This window comes from Salmo trutta, chromosome 4 (assembly GCF_901001165.1).
Source record: "Salmo trutta chromosome 4, fSalTru1.1, whole genome shotgun sequence".
NCBI lineage: Eukaryota > Metazoa > Chordata > Actinopteri > Salmoniformes > Salmonidae > Salmo > Salmo trutta.
In genome coordinates this window covers 48,675,379-48,697,670 of record NC_042960.1, presented here as the reverse complement: position 1 = coordinate 48,697,670, position 22,292 = coordinate 48,675,379, and the positions used below count along the sequence as shown (strand labels likewise).

General features: G+C 42.8%; 1 protein-coding gene across 1 annotated transcript in view; it reads right to left on the bottom strand.

Annotated features, from left to right (window-relative positions):
- The window catches only part of LOC115192503 (cytosolic carboxypeptidase 6), a 460,539-nt gene that overhangs the window by 420,779 nt on the left and 17,468 nt on the right, over nt 1–22,292 (bottom strand). The window contains exon 3 of the mRNA XM_029751097.1: nt 4,194–4,318. Coding sequence (XP_029606957.1) covers nt 4,194–4,318 — 125 coding nt within the window. The remainder of the gene's footprint in view (nt 1–4,193; nt 4,319–22,292) is intronic.

Here is a 22,292-nt window from a genome sequence, read left to right as displayed (position 1 = left end):
CTTAACCCTAATTGCTCTGGTAAGTTTCTCTGAAAAATAGTCTACTAAATGACTAAAATGTACAGATTTAAACATTGAATTTGTCCTTACTGCTATTAGCCCATAGAAACACAATTAATAATACATATTCATGATAGTCAAAATGATAATACGGTTTCATGTGTCTGAAATGCATCAGAGAGATATAGAAAAGCATCAGGGACAATAAACAAAACAAAAAGGTTAACCCTGGTTCCTAAAAAGCCTATTCCAAGATTATTCATTTTCATTCATTTTTCATTGCACAATCACAGGTGACATTCTCACAACTCCTGTGAAGCTTGTGAGTGTCATCAAACATGATTCTTCTGCCCCCTGGCTGAGTATCCTATTGCCCTGGAAGAGGTGGTCTTCACTGATATATCCCTTAAACAATGTAAAATACACTTTGGTCCTATTACTGCTCACACAACTTCTATTTGGCACAAAATTTAAAAACAATGTAACTGGGAATCAAAATGGCATGCCCATAATCCAATATTTCACAATAATGCCTTGCGATCTAGAGTGGAATTTTGCATCCCCGCAATGGTCCAAATGTAGAATCCGTACCCTTACCGATATCATGGACAGTAATGGTTTGAGAACATTCCAAGATTTGAAAGATACATACAGATTACAAGGCAACTCCTTTTTTCTATATTTACAATTTAGGTCCGCTATGCTGGCCTATGAAGTCTCTTGGGAAACTCACTACTGAACCATCCAATGATAGGATTTATTAATAAATTATGTGGGCTCCAGAAAGGACTGATCTTTCTAATACATAAAAAAAAAAAACGTTTTGAAAGCTCATATTCTGAGCTAAACATAAAAAAAGTATGGTCCACAGATCTAATTGAATCTGAACCCTTTTAAATCCCTGTAGGTCTAAGCCTTTAGATCATAATATCTACTAAGCTAACATATGGAATTGTTTTAAGATGGCCATAAAATGTATTATTTAGCCATTTGATTTATAATTTTAAGACCCCTGTAGGTATAAAAAATATATATAAAAATGTATTTGATGAAACATTGAATTTGGCCTTTACTACTATAGCCCATAGAAATGCACTGAGTAACACATTCATAAATGGCAAAATAGAAAGTAAAAAAAATGAATCATAAGGAACAATGTTTTGAAGTGTCTGTCCTATATCTGAGAGATAAGAAAACTTTTTTATCCATGTTTGGTCACATTATTTTTGCAATTCTTTCAGCCCGGTACTGGGTTACTTTCAGACGTCTCCCCTGAAGAGTCTCCCCTTTTGATATTGGTGACATATTTGCTTGTAGTTCACACGGTTTGAGTTTTACAGATCATTTTGTCACAATTTTCTTGTCTGGATCCTCTCATGTATAGAACAAGTCTGCTTTCATAAGCCCCATGTTATTGAATAGGCGCAAACTTTATATCGGCGGAGGAGGGGATTAAGCTGCAGCCACTACAAGAAACGGTACGTCTCTAGCATAAACACAGGGAGCTATTCAATATTCAAAATGACATCACCGTGTGACACACCGGTGCGTCAATCGATTCTAGGGGGTCTTTAACTGGAACAGACTATGGAACAATATGACCTTGGCATCCCATAATTCAAACCATCAATTTATACATTTTAAGTTTAGGTGTGTAGGCACATTCCTTCATATGATATGGGAGTGCCCTCACTCGCTCCCATTTAACCAGTGGATACAGTTACTACTGTATTAGAAGTTATAACATTAGAATTGTTGACGGCGAGAATGAATGGTGCTAGTCAAAGAACAATTGAGGCCTGAGCAAAAATACTTCACTCTGTAAAGAACAATCTCAGCTAAAGCCCCACACATACAAACCAATTACATCTTGAAATGTAGACTTCTTTTTTTAACCTTCTTTGCTTTCAGGCCCACGGGAAGGGGTGGTATGGGGAGTGGGGGAGGGGTGATCTCTGGTCATTGCGGGGGGGGGGGGGGGATTGTGGGTGGGGGTCTCATGGGATGGATGGGTGTGGGAGGGGAACTAATGGCCAACCTCGATTGCTGGGTGGAATGGAAAGAGGTGGCAGGCATGGTTTCCGGGTGGGGAAGGGAGGATGCGGGCGGCTGGATGGATGGGGACTGAGGGAGGGAATGGGCTACGGTTATCTTTGTATGCATTTCTTTGATAGTTTTTGTTGTACCTGTAAAAATTAAATAAAAAGTTGGTCACAAAAAAAAAGGATTACTCCTTGTCTGACAAACAGCGTTGTACCACAGCCGCCATACAATGCGGAAGGCCGACATCAGCGGATGCGGTAGATTGAGACACAGCCCAGGCAAAAACCCGCAAGTCTCTAGCTTAATTAGACGGATTTTTATGAATAAAATGGCGATTCCACATGGACATCGACTCTAGGGCACAGCACATCACTGTTTCCACTGGTTAAAAACCAGATAGATTTTTCAGAGGTGAGAAAATTATGGCCAAGAATATTGAATAGTTTCCATGCTCTCTCAATTTGAAATATGAAAGAGATGTATTTGTTGTAACATGGCTGGCTTATTTGCAAAAATTGCTAAAGTGGTATATAAAAAAAAATGAGTATATCACAACCAATTCATCACTGACACACTATCAGTGTTCATCAATATGTAGACTATCGTCTTTGGTTAGGTGAAATTAGACTAACATGAAGGGCTAGGATTTAATAACTGGTTCAACAGAGTAAAAATGACTTGAATGATAACTCCAGTTCAGAGTGCTGCTATGCTTTGTCCAGTCGTTGCAACATAATTAACCAGCATCAGTCTCACCATACCAGAAGTAAGATACGGTTTGAGGAGAAGGTTTTGGGGTGAAGAAAAGAAAAGAAAAAGCTGGTGCAGCCAATTTCCACAAAGCTGCTAAACTGATTGAGACCGACCAAATCTGTTTCACCAGCTTACATTCTTTCAAAATGGTCATCTCGGTTCCAATATCACGGGTTTTTAACTGTTTCCAATTTCCCTATTCTCGACTGAGAGTTGGCAGGCTTAGCTGGATAAAACACTCCAGCCCAGTTCCCTGTGAATGTACCGATATCTCTATAGCACAGCTTCCAGATAGCTCTATTTATTTACTCATTATTTTTATTTCTATTTTTTAAGTAAACAGCCGATTCACAATTACATCTCTCTCACACACACACACACACACACACACACACACACACACACACACACAAACACACATAGTGTTACAGTACACATAGGTATAACACACCCCGTACTAAAGGACAAGCACCAGCTCCCCTAACAACCTCCTATTGAAGAAGATTAAATTCCCACAGGTCCTCATTCTAAACGAAAATTGGAAAGATAGAAAAATATATTTCCAAGAGAAAGGACTGTGTGGCATCAACTGCTTTTTGTCACCTGTAGTTGTCTGTGTATGCAAGAGTAAGTGAGTGTAGGGTTTGTGTGAGCTCCTCACTATCCTTTCTTTCTCCTCTTTTTTTTGCCAAAACAGCAAATATCCTGATGGCGCAGGATGCCGGGCGGTATCTGGCCCTAGAATCGATCAGGCTCCTGGAAAAGGGCTCCCATTCATCCCTTGGCCATAAAATTTGATTAGCGCTGACCACAGCACTGCAGGGAGATGGGGCCGATAGGGCCGGGCTGCAGGAAACAGCTGCAGCATCCCACATTTTCATGCACGCTTGCTCTCTCTCCCTCTCTCTTAGAATTGTTTTGTTTTCCCTATCCCTCTTTTCAGCATAGAGCTACCCAGGTCTGTATACTTACATTAGATAGCAGGAATAGAATTCAGCTGCCAATTGTCTCCTTTTTAGTATCTTGTTTTCTCTCTCTGAATTACATTGAAATGTTAGAATTTATGAAGCTCTTAATCAGGGTTGATAAAACTAAGCAAATGCCCTTGGCATGTGACCACTGCTCTCAGCCAATCCTAGAGCTCAACACATGCAAGTGGCTAGTGCTTCTCAGTACTTTAAAAAGGAATCAGGTACAAACAAACAACTCTTCTGAAGGGCTGTGAAACAACAAAACTTCAAATAATTTTGAATCGTGGACTATGTAATTTTTTTACTCAAAGTGTGCATAGACATTTTAATGAATAAAGACAGGTTGATAGCTTTACCAGTTATAGAAAATAACAGAATAACATTTTAGTGTATACTGCAGTATACAGTATTCATACAATCACCTACCTGTGTTTCCTGCACATTCTCCACTGTGAAGTTGAACCATACTCTGAAGCGAGGGTTACAGGTGTCCGGTCTGATGAAAAGGTCAAACTCAAATTCACTGATGCAGTCAACACGTCCAAGGTTACCTGGGAAAATAAAGGTCACATTCAGACTATCAGGAATCATGTTGGGCTACCAACAGTTAGGCCTAACCAACACGTTAAAAAAAGGTATAGCCACCATCCCAAGAATATTTCATTTCACATACTACATAGGCTTCCTGACATAAATCTGCATTTTTTTTATTTGGCATTGGGCCAGTAACCGAATGGTCACGAGTTCGAATCCCAGAGCTGACTAGGTGGAAAATCTGGCGATGTACCCTTGACCAAGGTACTTAAAACGAATTGCTCCTGTAAGTCGCTCTGGATAAGAATGTCTGCTAAATGACTAAAACGTAAACATAATCCTCACCCTAGTGACAGTGACAATGGGTGGGATGAAGAGAATGGAACTTAGCTACTGTTCAGGTGACAACTGGGACAGCTTTGGATGGTGGTAAACTTCAAAATAAAAAGCCGTCAAAGATTTTCATCTTGTCTTTACATGCAGCGGGATACATATAAATGAACAGCAAAGTTGCATCATCCACCGCTGTGTGATTTATATATTGCCATATAAACTAAGTCCATAGGCCCAGCTTGCCCACTGGCTCGCAGAGTTAACTCCCTAGGCAAGAGGACAACCTGCTCCACTCTGCATCCCTCAGCCGGTCCATGTGGTGTGGAAGGAGTGTGGAAACGAACGACCACCTGGTGCCAGGTAGCACTGAGCTAATTATTGACAGATGGGGTAACCACCACACCGTCAGAGCAGATCGCTCTCCTTCTGCCATCTGAGAGGGCTAATCCACCCGCTTCCTGAAAATCCCTTCACTCGTCTCACTGTCCACAGAAACAGCATCATCTGCCAACCCTCATAGGACACTGGATGATGCTCCTTTATGAGCGTTAAAATACATGCATTATTATTTTTGTGCAAATACATCAAAGACCCCACTGGGATAATGGATAACAGAACCCTATATAATCTGGAAATCATTTTGGACGTGTGTTACAAATTGTATGTTTATTTTGTAACACATGATGCTGTATTTAAACTGTGAACAAAACATTAGGAACACCCACTCTTTCCATGACATAGACTGACCAGGTGAATCAAGGTGAAAGCTATGATCCCTTATTGATGTCACTTGTTAAATCCACTTCAATCAGTGTAGATGAAGGGGAGGAGACAGGTTAAAGAAGTATTTTTAAGCCTTGAGACAATTGAGACATGGATTGTGTATGTGTGCCATTCACAGGGTGAATGGGCAAGACAAAATATTTAAATGCCTTTGAATGGGGTATGGTAGTATGTGCCAGGCGCACCAGTTTGAGTGTGTCAAGAACTGCTGGGTTTTTCATGCAGTTTCCTGTATGTTTCAAGCCAACTTGACACATCTGTGGGAAGCATTGGAGTCAATATGGGCCAGCATCCCTGTGGAACACATTCAACACCTTGTAGAGTCCATGCCCTGATGAATTGAGGCTGTTCTGATGGCAAAAGGGGGTGCAACTAAATATTAGGAAGGTGTTCCTAATGTTTGTACACAGTCAGTGTACATGTCTGCCATTCTCTAACAGCTTCCCGGTTTTCAATTCCAACACATTGGTTGCAAAATAGAAATGCTTTCTGCAAAAATGTATATTGACCTGTAACTGTTGTGAACAATGGTAGAGCTGTAAGAATACAAATAGGATCAGACATAGTGAGATCCTTTTACAACTTATCAGACACCTGTGGTAAAGGTTGATAACTGACCTTTACCGTGTCCATTACATGAACGAACACTGTGTGTGTGCTTACGTGCATGTAGTTTATAAGGGAGTAACATATCATCACAGCTATTTCATTTATTGACGCACAACCTACTCCACATATTGCTACACTTGGTGGCGGCAGGGAGAAGATAAGTGAAACTTACTGTACCGCAAACCAAAGTCGCATCTGTTTTACAATCCTTACATGAAATAACTTATTTAAAACCACATACTGTACAGACCGACTGAGAAGTGGCAGGTGCTGGCAAAGCAATCCAGAGCCATTGACAACAGATAAAGCCAAGAGTTTGCTGAAACACCCACAGCTGCAGATAGCATGATGCGAATATGACAACCGCACCTGTTCCAACCAGATGTCCTGTATAATCTATCATCTTGAATACCAATGTCTTAGCCATTTATCTGGTTTACACTACCAAATATTGGCTATTAAAGGACACAGATAAGTCTCTAAAGGTTGTTTCATATGTATGTGTTGATAACACAGCTACTGTTTTTGTTGACTGATTTATTTAGGCTACTTTCAGTATTCATATTAATATAATGAAGGATTTATCTACATGTTTCTAGAGACAACTAGAGACAAGTAAACACGGATTAAACATAAACCCATAAGTGTGTTAAAAATATACTTCAAGAGATTGATGCTTTTCAATTGCATATGATTTCTGAAGAGCCCAAAATATAGCATGCAGTACGCTTTTTATACATAAAATAACTAAGTCCATTGAATTGGGTAAATGGCTCCTCAGAGCACACGCCTGCATATGTTTATGGAGCCACAACTAAATCGGAAGCTTGTATACACTAATGTGGCACCATAAGTAGCATTAAAAAATTCACTAACTTTCTGGCTCTCTCACTCAGACTGCAACAGAGTCCTCCACTCGTTTGGCCTTTCAGGACCATGGACAGCGGATGAGCACATAGCTGAGGAATTTCTTAGGCACTACTGCAGCAAGAGGTTCAGAGGAATTCCAACAACAGCACTGAATGTCTTCACATCGTGGTGAGAGAGTCCGACCAAAAGTGCATTTACCCTACCACAAACTGGTGAGGTAGAGGTTACTAATCAGAAGAGTAACAGACAAATACAAAGTTGATCAACAAACCTTTAAAACACACTGCAGATGTCGTCGCAGGGCGATACAAAATGGTATCTCTAATTCAAAGCACAGCAGCCATGCGCTGCTAGGTTATTGAGCTTGATGCTTAAAGACCTGACGTGAGGGATAGCACAGGCCTCAAGGTTAGAATTGCATGTTCAGCTTGTGAAGCAGGGATATGACACAGGATTGATTTCAGTTTTAATTTTATGGTGGCTAACTCCAGATTCCATCGCTGCAGTCCTTTAATAAATTCCCTATCATTCAGAACTTAACAAACATAAATGGCAAACAAATCTTCAAAAATCTTAAAACATAAAAATACCATTAGGAAAAAAATTGAAATTCTTGACAGCCTTCATATTGGTATCCTATGCACGACTACTTGGAACAGTGAGAATACTTATCCAAAGTAATTTGACTAATTTGCACAAAGATGCAGTCAAACAATAGTGTAACTAGTATACACCTGAGGAAAGACAAAGATAAAAGAGGGAGGGAGCAAGCATCAGAGAAAAACATCAGTTCTCTTTAAGAGATTAGAGTTAATACTGCATAATTCCTCTGGAGGCTTGTGTGTCTACATTCGTACTCAGTGGAGAGTCTTCATAAGTTATGTTACATATCAATCATCAACCACTGGGAGAAACATATGCAGCACTTACTATTTAATCAATTGGGTTTCAACAAACTTTAAGAACCCACCCAGTGGGCTGAGTACTGAAGACTTTGCTGTTCTGGACAATCAGTTTAAACATGACAGGTTCTCCTTAAGGACTCTGTAGTTCATACAAAACTCTCTCCCTCTCTTTTTCTCTAGTCTCAATGTATTTATTTTCTTAATTAAAAGATTGGGGGTAATGTTGAACCATCAGAAATGTATACCGGGGGTGTGTTCATTAGTCGGATTCCGTAGCAAAAAGTTTTGCCCGAGGCAAAACATTTAGCAACATAAACAATTTATTCCAAACACTCTTCAACATGACGTAAAAGCTGTTGGGTTCTTATACAAAAATTGTTTAATTGTATGGTTTCCACATGTTACCATCCATCCGAATAGTATGCAAAGTGTTTAGCACAAGCTAAATTATAGATTCTTCCATGCACTAAAGTGGAGTGAAGACCGTAGGGGACCATTCAGCAAATTCAAGCCGATACTTTTTGTGAGAAGAGACATGACTGAACTGCAACTTCCATTTAAAGAGTTATCCTGTACCATGCCATTGCTCTCTCTCTTACTCTGCTGTGTGTGCATCTTTCCAGCTGTCACTCAAATGGTGAGGGGCTGAGGCTCATTGGCTAGATCTCGAATTGCTAGGGGGCTGGCCCATGTGGGGAAAATTTAGGGAAAATGGGGCAGCATAGCTTCCAGAAAAACAGTCGCTTTCAAACTAGTGATTTCATGGCTAATTGAGGTAAGACAGTAATTCTGCTCATAGATTATGCATGTATGAACTACACATTGACACATCTAGCACAAAGCGGGAGGTTTAAAAAATACTTAGTAAACGCCAAAGTTCGGCAGCATGTCTTTGAGAACAAAACTTAACTCAACAGCGTTTGCAATGGAATCCGACTAATGAATACACCGGTTGTAGTGAAGACACACCATGCATCTTTCCACTACTTCTGCTCGCTCTCCAAACTCCTGCCATTTTCGGGCACTTTGTTTCCCCATTATAAATGTTTGTTCATTTTTACCAAAATTAAAATAAATGTCTGTTAAATCTACACAGTTTATTAGGTACACCCATTTAGTACTGGGTCAGACCCACCTTTGCCTACAGAACAGTCTGAATTCCTCAGGGGCATGGAAATGTTGCTCAATTGGTAAGAAGGGACCTAATGTGTGCCAGGAAAACATCCCCCACACCATAACACCACCACCACCACCAACCTGTACCGTTACCACCAGGCAGGATGGGGCCATGGCCACATGCTGCTCACGCTAAATCCTGACTCTGCCATCAGCATGGCGCAACAGGAACCAGGATTTGTCGGACAAGGTGATGTTTTTGCACTCCTCAATTGTCCAGTGTTGGTGATCACGTGCCCATTGGAGGCGCTTCTTCTTGTTTTTAGCTGATAGAAGTGGAACCCTGTGTGTTCGTCTTCTGCAATAGCCCTTCTGTGACAACGACCGACCAGTTGTGGGTTCCGAGATGCCGTTCTACACACCACTGTTGTACTGCGCTGTTATTTGCCTGTTTGTGGCCTGCCTGTTAGCTTACATGATTCTTGCCATTCTCCTTCGACCTCTCATCAACAAGCTGTTTTTGCCCACTGGGCTGCCGCTGACTAGATGTTTTCTGGTTCTAGCACCATTCTTGGTAAACCCTAGACACCGTCGTGCGTGAAAAGCCCAGCAGGCCGGACGTTTCTGAGATACTGAAACCAGCCCACCTGGCAAGGACGATCATACCACACTCAAAGTCGCTTAGGTCACTTGTTTTGCCCATTCTAATGTTCTAACAGTATTTGAATGCCTCGATGCCTGCTTTATATAGCAAGCCACGGCCACATGGGAACCATTTTCGTGAACGGTGTACCTAATAAACTGTCCACTGAGTATATTCCTTACCGTTCATTGCAACATTGTTGACAAGTGCACATGAACATTAGGTAGACTCACGAGGTACAATAAATGTTTTTGTTTGCTATTTAGTCATTGTTGCACCGTTTGTCGTGTTCGGTAGTCTACCCAGAGACGGAAGAGGAAGCGAGACATCTCACTGGCTCCTTTTTTCTGGTTCATATACAGTCAATGAACTAAGCATATCAGCCCCAGCTGCTATCACATTGGTGCCTACGTGAGTGCCACCACTTAAAGCTGGAATCCGTAGTAGGGGAAAAAGCGCCACTGGCCGCCCCACAACCATTGTTTTTGTTGCCAAGCTGAGGAGCATTGGGCAGCAGGGTATAAAAATTGCTGTACATATTGTGCTCTTCTATCGTGCATGCAATGATGTCAGAGGGGAAAAAGCAGTGTTCGTTGTCTGCAGTAACTCCTTTGTTGTTGTAATATCGCAAACAGACATGGCTGTTTCACCACTAAAGATTCCAGCTTTAAGCAGAGCGGAATTGTGTCAATTTTTTTCAATGATAAACAGCCTGAGTAAGACATTTAATTTATCCACCATCGTTGGCCTACCTCTCAGTTAGGAGTGCGCGCATATGCGCATTCCAACAGTTATATGTGGCTTTCCCGGCGAGGACACCAATTAATGAGTCGACCGTGAGAATTGCGTCCTTTGTGAGCGGGTTCTGATTATGATTCTGTTTTGGATTTATAAAAAAAAATGTGTAATTAAGTATTTTGGAATAGGGCCTAGGCCTTTTAAAGTGAATACCAATTAAGTGGTTGTCATTTTGACAGTGGTGTGTCCCTCGGAGGGGCTAATATGTGAATGTAAGTGTCACACCGTGATCTGTTTCACCTGTCTTGTGCCTGTCTCCACCCCCCTCCAGGTGTCTCCCATTTTCCCCTGTGCATTTATAACTACGTTTTCTGTTTGTCTGTTGCCAGTTCGTCTTATCCCGTCAAGTCCTACCAGCGTGATCCCATGTTTCCTGTGACATACAGTGTGGGAAAAAAGTATTTGATCCCCTGCTGATTTTGTACGTTTGCCCACTTACAAAGAAATGATCAGTCTATAATTTTAATAGTAGGTTTATTTGAACAGTGAGAGACAGAATAACAACAAAAGAATCCAGAAAAACGCATGTCGAAAATGTTATAAAATGATATGCATTTTAATGAGGGAAATAAGTATTTGACCCCTCTGCAAAACATGACTTAGTACTTGGTGGCAAAACCCTTGTTGGCAATCACAGAGGTCAGACGTTTCTTGTAGTTGGTCACCAGGTTTGCACACATCTCAGGAGGGATTTTGTCCCACTCCTCTTTGCAGATCTTCTCCAAGTCATTAAGGTTTCGAGGCTGACATTTGGCAACTCGAAACTTCAGCTCCCTCCACAGATTTTCTATGGGATTAAGGTCTGGAGACTGGCTAGGCCACTCCAGGACCTTAATGTGCTTCTTCTTGAGCCACTCCTTTATTACCTTGGCCGTGTGTTTTGGGTCATTGTCATGCTGGAATACCCATCCACGACCCATTTTCAATGCCCTGGCTGAGGGAAGGAGGTTTTCACCCAAGATTTGACGGTACATGGCCCCGTCCATCGTCCCTTTGATGCGGTGAAGTTGTCCTGTCCCGCAAAGCATAATGTTTCCACCTCCATGTTTGACGGTGGAGATGGTGTTCTTGGGTTATAGGCAGCATTCCTCCTCCTCCAAACACGGCGAGTTCAGTTGATGTCAAAGAGCTCCATTTTGGTCTCATCTGACCACAACACTTTCACCAGTTGTCCTCTGAGTCATTCAGATGTTCATTGGCAGACTTCAGATGGGCCTGTATATGAATTCTTGAGCAGGGGGACCTTGCGGGTGCTGCAGGATTTCAGTCCTTCACGGCGTAGTGTGTTACCAATTGTTTTCTTGGTGACTATGGTCCCAGCTGCCTTGAGATCATTGACAAGATCCTTCCGTGTAGTTCTGGGCTGATTCCTCACCGTTCTCATGATCACTGTAACTCCACGAGGTGAGATCGTGCATGGAGCCCCAGGCCGAGGGATATTGACAGTTCTTTTGTGTTTCTTCCATTTGCGAATAATTGCACCAAATGTTGTCACCTTCTCACCAAGCTGCTTGGCGATGGTCTTGTAGCCCATTCCAGCCTTGTGTAGGTCTACAATCTTGTCCCTGACATCCTCGGAGTGCTCTTTGGTCTTGGCCATGGTGGAGAGTTTGGAATCTGATTGATTGATTGCTTCTGTGGACAGGTGTCTTTTTTACAGGTAACAAGCTGCGGTTAGGAGCACTCCCTTTAAGAGTGTGCTCCTAATCTCAGCTCGTTACCTGTATAAAAGACACCTGGGAGCCAGAAATCTTTCTGATTGAGAGGGGGTCAAATACTTATTTCCCTCATTAAAATGCAAATCCTTTTATAATATTTTTGACATGCGTTTTTCTGGATATTTTTGTTGTTATTCTGTCTCTCACTGTTCAAATAAACCTACCATTAAAATTATAGACTGATCCTTTCTTTGTCAGTGGGCAAACATACAAAATCTGCAGGGGATGAAATACTTTTTCCCTCACTGTAGTTTTTATTTTTCTTAGTCTTCTCAGTTCTGACCTTTCTGCCTGTCCTAACCCTGATCCTGCCTGCCGTCCTGTACCTGCCTGACTCCGATTTGGATTACGTGTAACGGGCGTCATATAAAGGGGACCAAGGCGCAGCGTGTTGAGTGCTCATCTTGAAGTTTAATGGAAAATCGAACACTTTACAAAATAAACCAAATGACAGCCGACAGTTCTGACAGGTACTTAAACGAAACAGAAAACAACTACCCATGAAAACAAAGGGAAAAACAGGCTGCCTAAGTATGGCTTCCAATCAGAGACAACGATAGACATCTGCCTCTGATTGGAAACCATACCCGGCCAAAACATAGAAATACAAAACATAGAATGCCCACCCACCTATCACACCCTGACCTAACTAAACAGAGAAAACACAGCTCTCCTAGGTCAAAGCGTGACAGTACCCCCCCCCCCCCCCCCCCCCCAAAGGTGCGGACTTCCGGCCGCAAACCTGAACCTATAAGGGAGGGTCCGGGTGGGCATCTATAATTGGCGGTGGCTCTGGTTCAGGGCGTAACACCCCCACCGCCCGCAGATCCCCCCGTTTCTGTGTGTCCAGAGGAACCAGACCGTGGATCATCGCCGGAGGCTTTGGGACGCCAACTGCCGCTGTAGACTCTGGGCTGAAGGCCGCCGGTGAAGACTCAGGGCTGCAGACCGCTGTTGAAGACTCTGGGCTGCGGACCGCATCTGAAGACTCCGGGCTGCGGACCGCCGCTGAAGACTCCGGGCTGCGGACCGCCGCTGAAGACTCCGGGCTGCGGAGCATCGCTGGAGGCTCCAGACTGGAGAGCATCGTTGTAGGTTCCGGACTAGGGACCGTTGCTGCAGGCTCCATGCCATGAATCATCAACACAGGTTCCGTGCCATGGATCATCACTGGAGGCTTCGTGCCATGGATCATCTCTACAGGCTCCGGGCCATGGATTATCCCTACAGGCTTCTTGCCATGGATTATCCCTACAGGCTCCGGACCATGGATAATCCCTACAGGCTTCTTGCCATGGATTATCCCTACAGGCTCCGGGCCATGGATTACCTCTGGAGGCTTCGTGCCATGGAACATCCCTACAGGCTCCGTGCCATGGATCATCTCTACAGGCTTCAGACCATAGATTATCACTGGAGGCTTTTCTCGTGGAGCTGGAACAGGTCTCATCGGAATGGAGAGACGCACTGAGGACCGGGTGCAGACAAAGCAGGCACCGGCCGTACTGGGCTATGGAGGTGCACTGGAGGGAGAGTGCGAGGAGCAGGCACAGGACGTACTGGGCTATGGAGGGGCACTGGAGGGAGAGTGCGAGAGGCAGGCACATGCTTACCTCAATAACCCCTTACCCCCTTAACACCCCAGCCATTCTACAATCCAAGCTTGATGCCCTCAATCTCACACAAATTATTAATAAACCCACCAGGTACAACCCCAAAGCCGCAAACACTGGCACCCTCATAGATATCATCCTAACCAACGTGCCCTCTAAATACACCTCTGCTGTTTTCAACCAAGATCTCAGCGATCACTGCCTCATTGCCTGCAGCCGTAATGGGTCAGCGGTCAAACGACCTCCACTCATCACTGTCAAACGCTCCCTGAAACATTTCAACGAGCAAGCCTTTCTAATCAACCTGGCCCTGGTATCCTGGAAGGATATTGACCTCATCCCGTCAGTAGAGGATGCCTGGTTATTTTTTTTAAATGCCTTCCTCTCCATCTTAAATAAGCATGCCCCTTTCAAGAAATTTAGAACCAGGAACAGATATAGCCCTTGGTTCTCCCCAGACCTGACTGCCCTTAACCAACACAAAAATATCCTGTGGCGTTCTGCATTAGCATCGAACTGCCCCCGCGATATGCAACTTTTTAGGGAAGTTAGAAACCAATGCACACAGGCAATTAGAAACGCAAAGGCTAGCTTTTTCAAACAGAAATTTGCTTCGTGCAACTCCAACTCTAAAAAGTTCTGGGACATTGTAAAGTCCATGGAGAATAAGAACACCTCCTCCCAACTGCCCACTGCACTGAGGATAGGAAACTCTGTCACCACCGATAAGCCCACTATAATTGAGAATTTCAATAAGCATTTTTCTACGGCTGGCCATGCTTTCCACCTAACTACCCCTACTGCATTCAACAGCACTGCACCCCCCACAGCTACTCGCCCAAGCCTCCCCCATTTCTCCTTCTCCCAAATCCATTCAGCTGATGTTCTGAAAGAGCTGCAAAATCTGGACCCCTACAAATCAGCTGGGCTTGACAATCTGGACCCTTTCTTTCTAAAATTATCTGCCGAAATTATTGCAACCCCTATTACTAGCCTGTTCAACCTCTCTTTCGTGTCGTCTGAGATTCCCATAGATTGGAAAGCAGCTGCTGTCATCCCCCTCTTCAAAGGAGGTGACACTCTTGACCCAAATTGCTACAGACCTATATCCATCCTACCCTGCCTTTCCAAGGTCTTCGAAAGCCAAGTCAACAAACAGATTACCGACTATTTCGAATCCCACCGCACCCTCTCCGCTATGCAATCTGGTTTCAGAGCTGGTCATGGGTGCACCTCAGCCACGCTCAAGGTCCTAAACGACATCGTAACCGCCATCGATAAGAAACAATACTGTGCTGCCGTATTCATTGACCTGGCCAAAGCATTTGACTCTGTTAATCACCACATCCTCATCGGCAGACTCAGTAGCCTTGGTTTCTCAAACGATTGCGTCGCCTGGTTCACCAACTACTTCTCTGACAGAGTTCAGTGTGTCAAATCGGAGGGCCTACTGTCTGGACCTCTGGCAGTCTCTATGGGGGTACCACAGGGTTCAATTCTTGGGCCAACTCTTTTCTCTGTATACATAAATGATGTCGCTCTTGCTGCTGGTGAATCTCTGATCCACCTCTATGCAGACAACACCATTCTGTATACTTCTGGCCCTTCTTTGGACACTGTGTTAACAACCCTCCAGACGAGCTTCAATGCCATTCAACTCTCCTTCCGTGGTCTCCAACTGCTCCTAAACAAAAGTAAAACTAAATGCATGCTCTTCAACCGATCGCTGCCTGCACCTGCCCGCCCGTCCAGCATCACTTCTCTGGATGGTTCTAACTTAGAATTTGTGGACAACTACAAATACCTAGGTGTCTGGTTAGACTGTAAACTCCCCTTCCAGACTCACATCAATCATCTCCAATCCAAAGTGAAATCTAGAATTGGCTTCCTATTTCGCAACAAAGCATCCTTCACTCATGCTGCCAAACATACCCTCGTAAAACTGACCATCCTACCAATCCTCGACTTCGGCGATGTCATTTACAAAATAGCCTCCAATACCCTACTCAACAAGCTGGATGCAGTCTATCACAGTGCCATCCGTTTTGTCACCAAAGCCCCATATACTACCCACCAATGCGACCTGTACGCTCTCGTTGGCTGGCCTTCGCTTCATAATCGTCGCCAAACACATTGGCTCCAGGTCATCTACAAGACCCTGCTAGGTAAAGTCCCCCCTTATCTCCGCTCACTGGTCACCATAGCAGCACCCACCTGTAGCACGCGCTCCAGCAGGTATATCTCTCTGGTCACCCCTAAAGCCAACTCCTCCTTTGGTCGTCTCTCCTTCCAGTTCTCTGCTGCCAATGACTGGAACGAACTACAAAAATCTTTGAAACTAGAAAGACTTATCTCCCTCACTAGCTTTAAGCACCAGCTGTCAGAGCAACTCACAGATCACTGCACCTGTACATAGCCCATCTATAATTTAGCCCAATCTACTACCTCTTCCCCTACTGTATTTATTTATTTTATTTATTTTGCTCCTTTGCACCATATTATTTATATTTTAACTTTGAACTTTCTTCAAACTACAAATCTACCTTTCCAGTGTTTTTCTTGCTATACTTTATTTACATTGCCACCATGGCATTTTTTTGCCTTTACCTCCCTTATCTTACATCATTTGCTCACATTGTATATAGTCTTATTTTTTTCTACTGCATCATTGATTGTATGTTGTTCTACTCCATGTGTAACTCTGTGTCGTTGTATGTTGTCGAACTGCTTTGCTTTATCTTGGCCAGGTCGCAATTGTAAATGAGAACTTGTTCTCAACTTGCCTACCTGGTTAAATAAAGGTGAAATAAATTAAAAAATAAATAAATAAGCACGGGGAGTTGGCTCAGGTCTCACCCCTGGCCCCGCCAAACTACCCGTGTGCCCCCCCCAAATAATTATTTGGGGCTGCCTCTCGTTCTTCCCCGGTAGGCTACGATACCTGTCTATTACCTGGCCCCAAGTCCAGTTTCTCCTTTCAATCCAATCCTCCATCGACCAGGTATCCATCTCTGCCCGGGCACGCCGCTTGATCCAATCGTGGTGGGTAGTTCTGTAATGGGCGTCATATAAAGGGGACCAAGGCGCAGCGTGTTGAGTGCTCATCTTGAAGTTTAATGAAAAATCGAACACTTTACAAAATAAACAAAATGACAGCCGACATTTCTGACAGGTACTTAAACAAAACAGAAAACAACTACCCATGAAAACAAAGGGAAAAACAGGCTGCCTAAGTATGGCTTCCAATCAGAGACAACGATAGACAGCTGCCTCTGATTGGAAACCATACCCGGACAAAACATAGAAAAAACAAAACATAGAATGCCCACCCACCTATCACACCCTGACCTAACTAAACAGAGAAAACACAGCTCTCCTAGGACAGAGCGTGACATTACGACTCTGCCTGCCTTGACCTACCGATTGCTTGCCGTCCTGTACCTGCCTGACTCTGATTTGCCTGCCCCTTGTACTATAATAAACTCTGAGACTTGTACTATCCGCCTCCTGTGTCTGTATCTGGATCTTAGCCTGAGTCCTGTTTTTGGCTTCTTTGGCAGATTGATTTTGGTAATTGTGATGGGAGACTTATTTGAGCCTTGTATAGCCCAACCTAAATGAGGTAGACAGGGTTGCCTGCTCCAAGGCCTTTACATTTCATGAAGGGAAATTGAAAAGTTTATCTAATTATTAAAAATATATATTTGGATTATTTTGTAAATATTGCACATCTCGACTCTGGACCACTGGCATCATACAAACGAAAGAATAACTTCTGCACCTGAGCCTGCCTGCCTCCTACAACATTTCTTCTGTTATGATTGATACCAGGTCCCTATTTTACACTGGTAAACTGGTTTTATACATGCTTTATACATGCTTTGTTAAAAAAAAGGTATTTATGCAAGTTGCTGAATTTCATGCATAGAAATACATAGGAAATTATGAATGTAACACTTCATTTGACAGTAACATGAGAGCTGAAAACCCTGTAACTGCAGAAGTGTGCAAGATGGCAGCCAGTGCATGGGCAAGACAAGCAGAGGGTCATTCACACATGGACTCACAGGAGAAAACATGGCTAATCTAATTCCATTACGGAGGTACAAGGGAGAGCAGTCAGTGCTCAGCCCACACAATGGGACAATCTGCAGCTGCACTGAATGGATGGCCTGTGTGCCTCTCCCATGCAGATGTATCATGCAGCATGCCCGGGGTGCTCTGTTCAACAGAGCCATAGTAATGAAGATAGTTGTTTTCAAATGCATTATTTGGATTATTGATTTATGGGTTTTCCTTGTGATGGCTTCAATTTATGGCAGCCTAAAACTACAATAACAAAGAAACATTTACCACAACATTTTGCTCTCCCAGACTTTTCCTCACAGCACAATAAAAAGGATAACATATGTCTGAAATGAAATAGCATAAAATGCTTTAGAATGGAAATTGATTATACACATGAAGACAAATAGACTGAAGTGTTTAAAATCAATTCAATATCAATAACTTGCTGAATATTGCTTGATATAGTCATGACTTAATGTATTATTGGTAAAAAGCACCAGTACATATAGTAGCTCGTCGCACAGACAACTGAATCAAAATAAAAAAATCATGCTGCAAATTTGACACTAAATAAACTGGGCTGGACAAAGACATCCCTCTATCCTTCTCTTGGGCTTTCCTCTGTGATACAAGCTGCACTGGAAATTAAAAGGGACATGAGAGTGTGAACCTTTTAAGCTTATTTTTGCTATGCGCTCCATTATTGGAAAACACATCAGCTTGCCCCTGGTGTGGGAATTCCAGGGTACAGACAACTGATAAAGACGGAATTGATTCCATCCAGCAGAGGTGTCTCAGCTTAGACCTGGAGCAAAATGTCTGTCCTTGCACTTTTCCTCCGGTGTCTAAAGGCAAGTTGTCACAGAGAAAACATCAATATCTTGCTTCATGACTTCTTAAAAACCTTTTTTCTTATCATTAAATCTCCAAGCCAGAGTAAAGAGGTGACTCCAAGTTCAACCAAACTCTGTAACAGGTGTCAAAACATAGTGAATTTAAATAACTGTTTTGTTAAAACTATATTAAATTGTTGGCACTAAGGGAATGCCTCGCTGAAATAGAGACAACCCTAAATGAAAAATTAATCTGTATGTGAAAAAATGAGAACATCTGAACAAGAGAGAATAGGTAAACAATACCATCTCTTTATGAAACCATTTGAACACCAGCAAACTCAACAGATATGAAAATGGCTCAGCCTGGGGATACCAGTGAGATATGCCATCCACATATTTGGCACAAATGATGGAGAGGCCTGTAAATTCAAAAGAGACAACATTTTCTCTCTGCCCTTTTATAATCGTTTTCAAAAGACCTTAAATCAAATATGTTACATCCAGAGCAGTTGGTGTGGTAATGGGTCATAGTGATGCATGCTTAGTAAAATTGTCTTAATTGTATTATCAATCTCAGCCAGCCAAAGTTTTTGCCCACAAGCTCAAATCAAGCTAGTACTGAACTTTTCCAATGAGATATATCCTCCTCAAGTGACCTTAGAGGAGCAATGTTTCATTTTCACTGACATGAACCTGTAAAAGCACTTCAAAATGATCATCTCTACTTTTATCGATTTCTGAAGCCTTAAAGGATCATGCTTTACCAGTGGAATCTTTAGTAAGCTTGTGCATTGTTTTTGTTTTGGTCGTGTTTTTTCTCTCTTATCATTTTGAGTGCTGTGCAGTGGTGGTCTCTTCAGAGAGTAAATACAAGTCTGTTCCAATTTCATGCTATCTTTTTACAAGTTAATTATGTGGAGGCCTACAAAGGACAGGAGAGGCTTTGGCAGAGGGACAACAGTCCAGTCGGTTCTTTGTTGTTTTATCTGTTGTTTTGTTTGCTTCTTCTTCTCCCAGGAGAACACAGGAGAATAATCTTTCCTGCAGAGAGTTTGGAGATAAAAACAGAGAGAGCTGAAGGGTCCTTTGCGAGCCGAAGGCAAGGAGAAGGTCAACAGGACTGCTAAGAAGGGCTGTTATCATCTTGGTAACATGTTATCGGGAAGCCTGCAGTCCTGGTTATTTACAGTTACTGCTCCCTCTGGGTGCACACTTCAGCGCTCAGGGCCTATTGCTCTGTAATGAGTTCAGGAACACAGGGAATTAACAAGACAAAAAGGGAGAAACAAGGGAGGCTAGGAATCAACGGCCACTCCAATAGCTCAGAAGAAAAAAACTAGAAAGATTTCACTGAAAATGCAAGTGAGACAACATGAGAGTGAACTACTAGGATGGTGCTTCTCTTTATGCCTGCCCTTCCATTTGAAACCAAACAAATCTTTCCAATAGAAGAGGAGGGGGCAGGGTGCCCAATGAGGGGCTAATCTGTCAGTAAGTGACTCTTGACCTACAATACAGTGTAATAGAGAGGGGGGTGTAAACCCTCAGAGTCAAGGTCACAGGCCAAACACTACTATGATTTTGTTAGCAAATATTTATATTTTTTTGTTTTACCTGCACCTGTTCCAGTACTGTGTGTTAATTGGTTTGGTCCATAGTTAAGAAGGGGAGGTTTAAGTTAATCCGAGTGAATCTGAGAGTTGAGCTAGTCGGGAAGAGGATGTCTGCAAATCCCAGTATAGTTTCCAACCGTCAGGAACAACACTGAGGAAATCTGTCATGGTGAAACAGATTTTCAATCTGGGGAATTACACAAAGTGCTGCTACTGTCAATACACAGCCAGCTTTACACAAAAATGAAAGGGCAGGAAAAAAGCTCTACTGAAAGCCATTCAAAAGGCTTGGCAGAGTATCAGGTTTTTGTGCAATCACTCTGGCAAGCTGTACCCAAGCATGGTGCAATTACTTAAGAGAAAAATTGAGCAACAAAGCAATAAATATATATTACAAAGTCAAAACGTATAAATAAAAATAAATAAAAAATACCATATTTTCAAAAATACCAGAAAGGCGATGCCATCCACAGACATCCTAATCTGTATAAAATGCATTGAATGTGAGTGAAAATGCATAATTTGGACATATCAATTTACAAAAATCTTTTATCAGGAAAATGTTTTGATGAAGGCCGTTTTGGCTACGAATTCTTCAACACTGCAGGAAGTGCAGATCCCAACAGTGGTTGCCAAGAGCAGAGCGCAGATTTACCATTCTTCAGAAGACGAATGCAAAGTTTCCCTTTCATTAGAAGGAGAGTGCTCAAATACTCAAATAGCCCTTATTCACAGCCAGTGGGCAGTCCCAAATTGGTTTTCTGGTAAACAACAGAGCCCACAGAGGCATCTCATCGCTCGCAAAAAAAAATCCTTTCAAGTGTTTTGAAGAGACAAATCTCTCACAATGTGATGCCTACAGTGGCTTGCGAAAGTATTCATCCCCCTTGGTATTTTCCTTATTTTGTTGCCTTACAACCTGTAATTAAAATTGATTTTTGGGGGGGGTTGTATCATTTGATTTACACAACATGCCTACCACTTTGAAGATGCAAAATATTTTTTATTGTGAAACAAACAAGAAATAAGACAAAAAAACTGAAAACTTGAGCGTGCATAACTATTCACCCCCTCAAAGTCAATACTTTGTAGAGCAACCTTTTGCAGCAATTAAAGCTGCCAGTTTCTTGGGGTATGTCTCTATAAGCTAGGCACATCTAGTCACTGGGATTTTTGCAGATTCTTCAAGGCAAAACTGCTCCAGGTCCTTCAAGTTGGATGGGTTCCGCTGGTGTACAGCAATCTTTAAGTCATACCACAGATTCTAAATTGGATTGAGGTCTGGGCTTTAACTAGGCCATTCTAAGACATATAAATGTTTCCCCTTAAACCACTCGAGTGTTGCTTTAGCACTATGCTTAGGGTCATTGTCCTGCTGGAAGGTGAACCTCCGTTCCAGTCTCAAATTTCTGGAAGACTGAAACAGGTTTCCCTCAAGAATTTCCCTGTATTTAGCCCCATCCATCATTCCTTCAATTCTGACCAGTTTCCCAGTCCCTGCCAATGAAAAACATCCCCACAGCATGATGCTGCCACCACTATGCTTCACTGTGGGGATGGTGTTCTCGGGGTGATGAACGTGTTCTCGGGGTGATGAAAGGTGTTGGGTTTGCGCCAGACATAGAGTTTTCCTTGATGGCCAAAAAGCAAAATTTTAGCCTCATCTGACCAGAGTACCTTCTTCCATATGTTTGGGGAGTCTCCGACATGCCTTTTGGCGAACACCAAACATGTTTGCTTGTTTTTTCTGGCCACTCTTCCATAAAGCCCAGCTCTGTGGAGTGTACGGCTTAAAGTGGTCCTATGGACAGATACTCCAATCTCCGCTGGGGAGCTTTGCAGCTCCTTCAGAGTTATCTTTGGTCTCTTTGTTGCCTCTCTGATTAACGCCCTCCTTGCCTGGTCTGTGAGTTTTGGTGGGCGGCCCTCTCTTTGCAGGTTTGTTGTGTGCCATAATCTTTCCATTTTTTAATAATGGATTTAATGGTGCTCCGTGGGATGTTCAAAGTTTTGGATATTTTTTTATAACCCAACCCTGATCTGTACTTCTCCACAACTTTGTCCCTGACCTGTTTGGAGAGCTCTT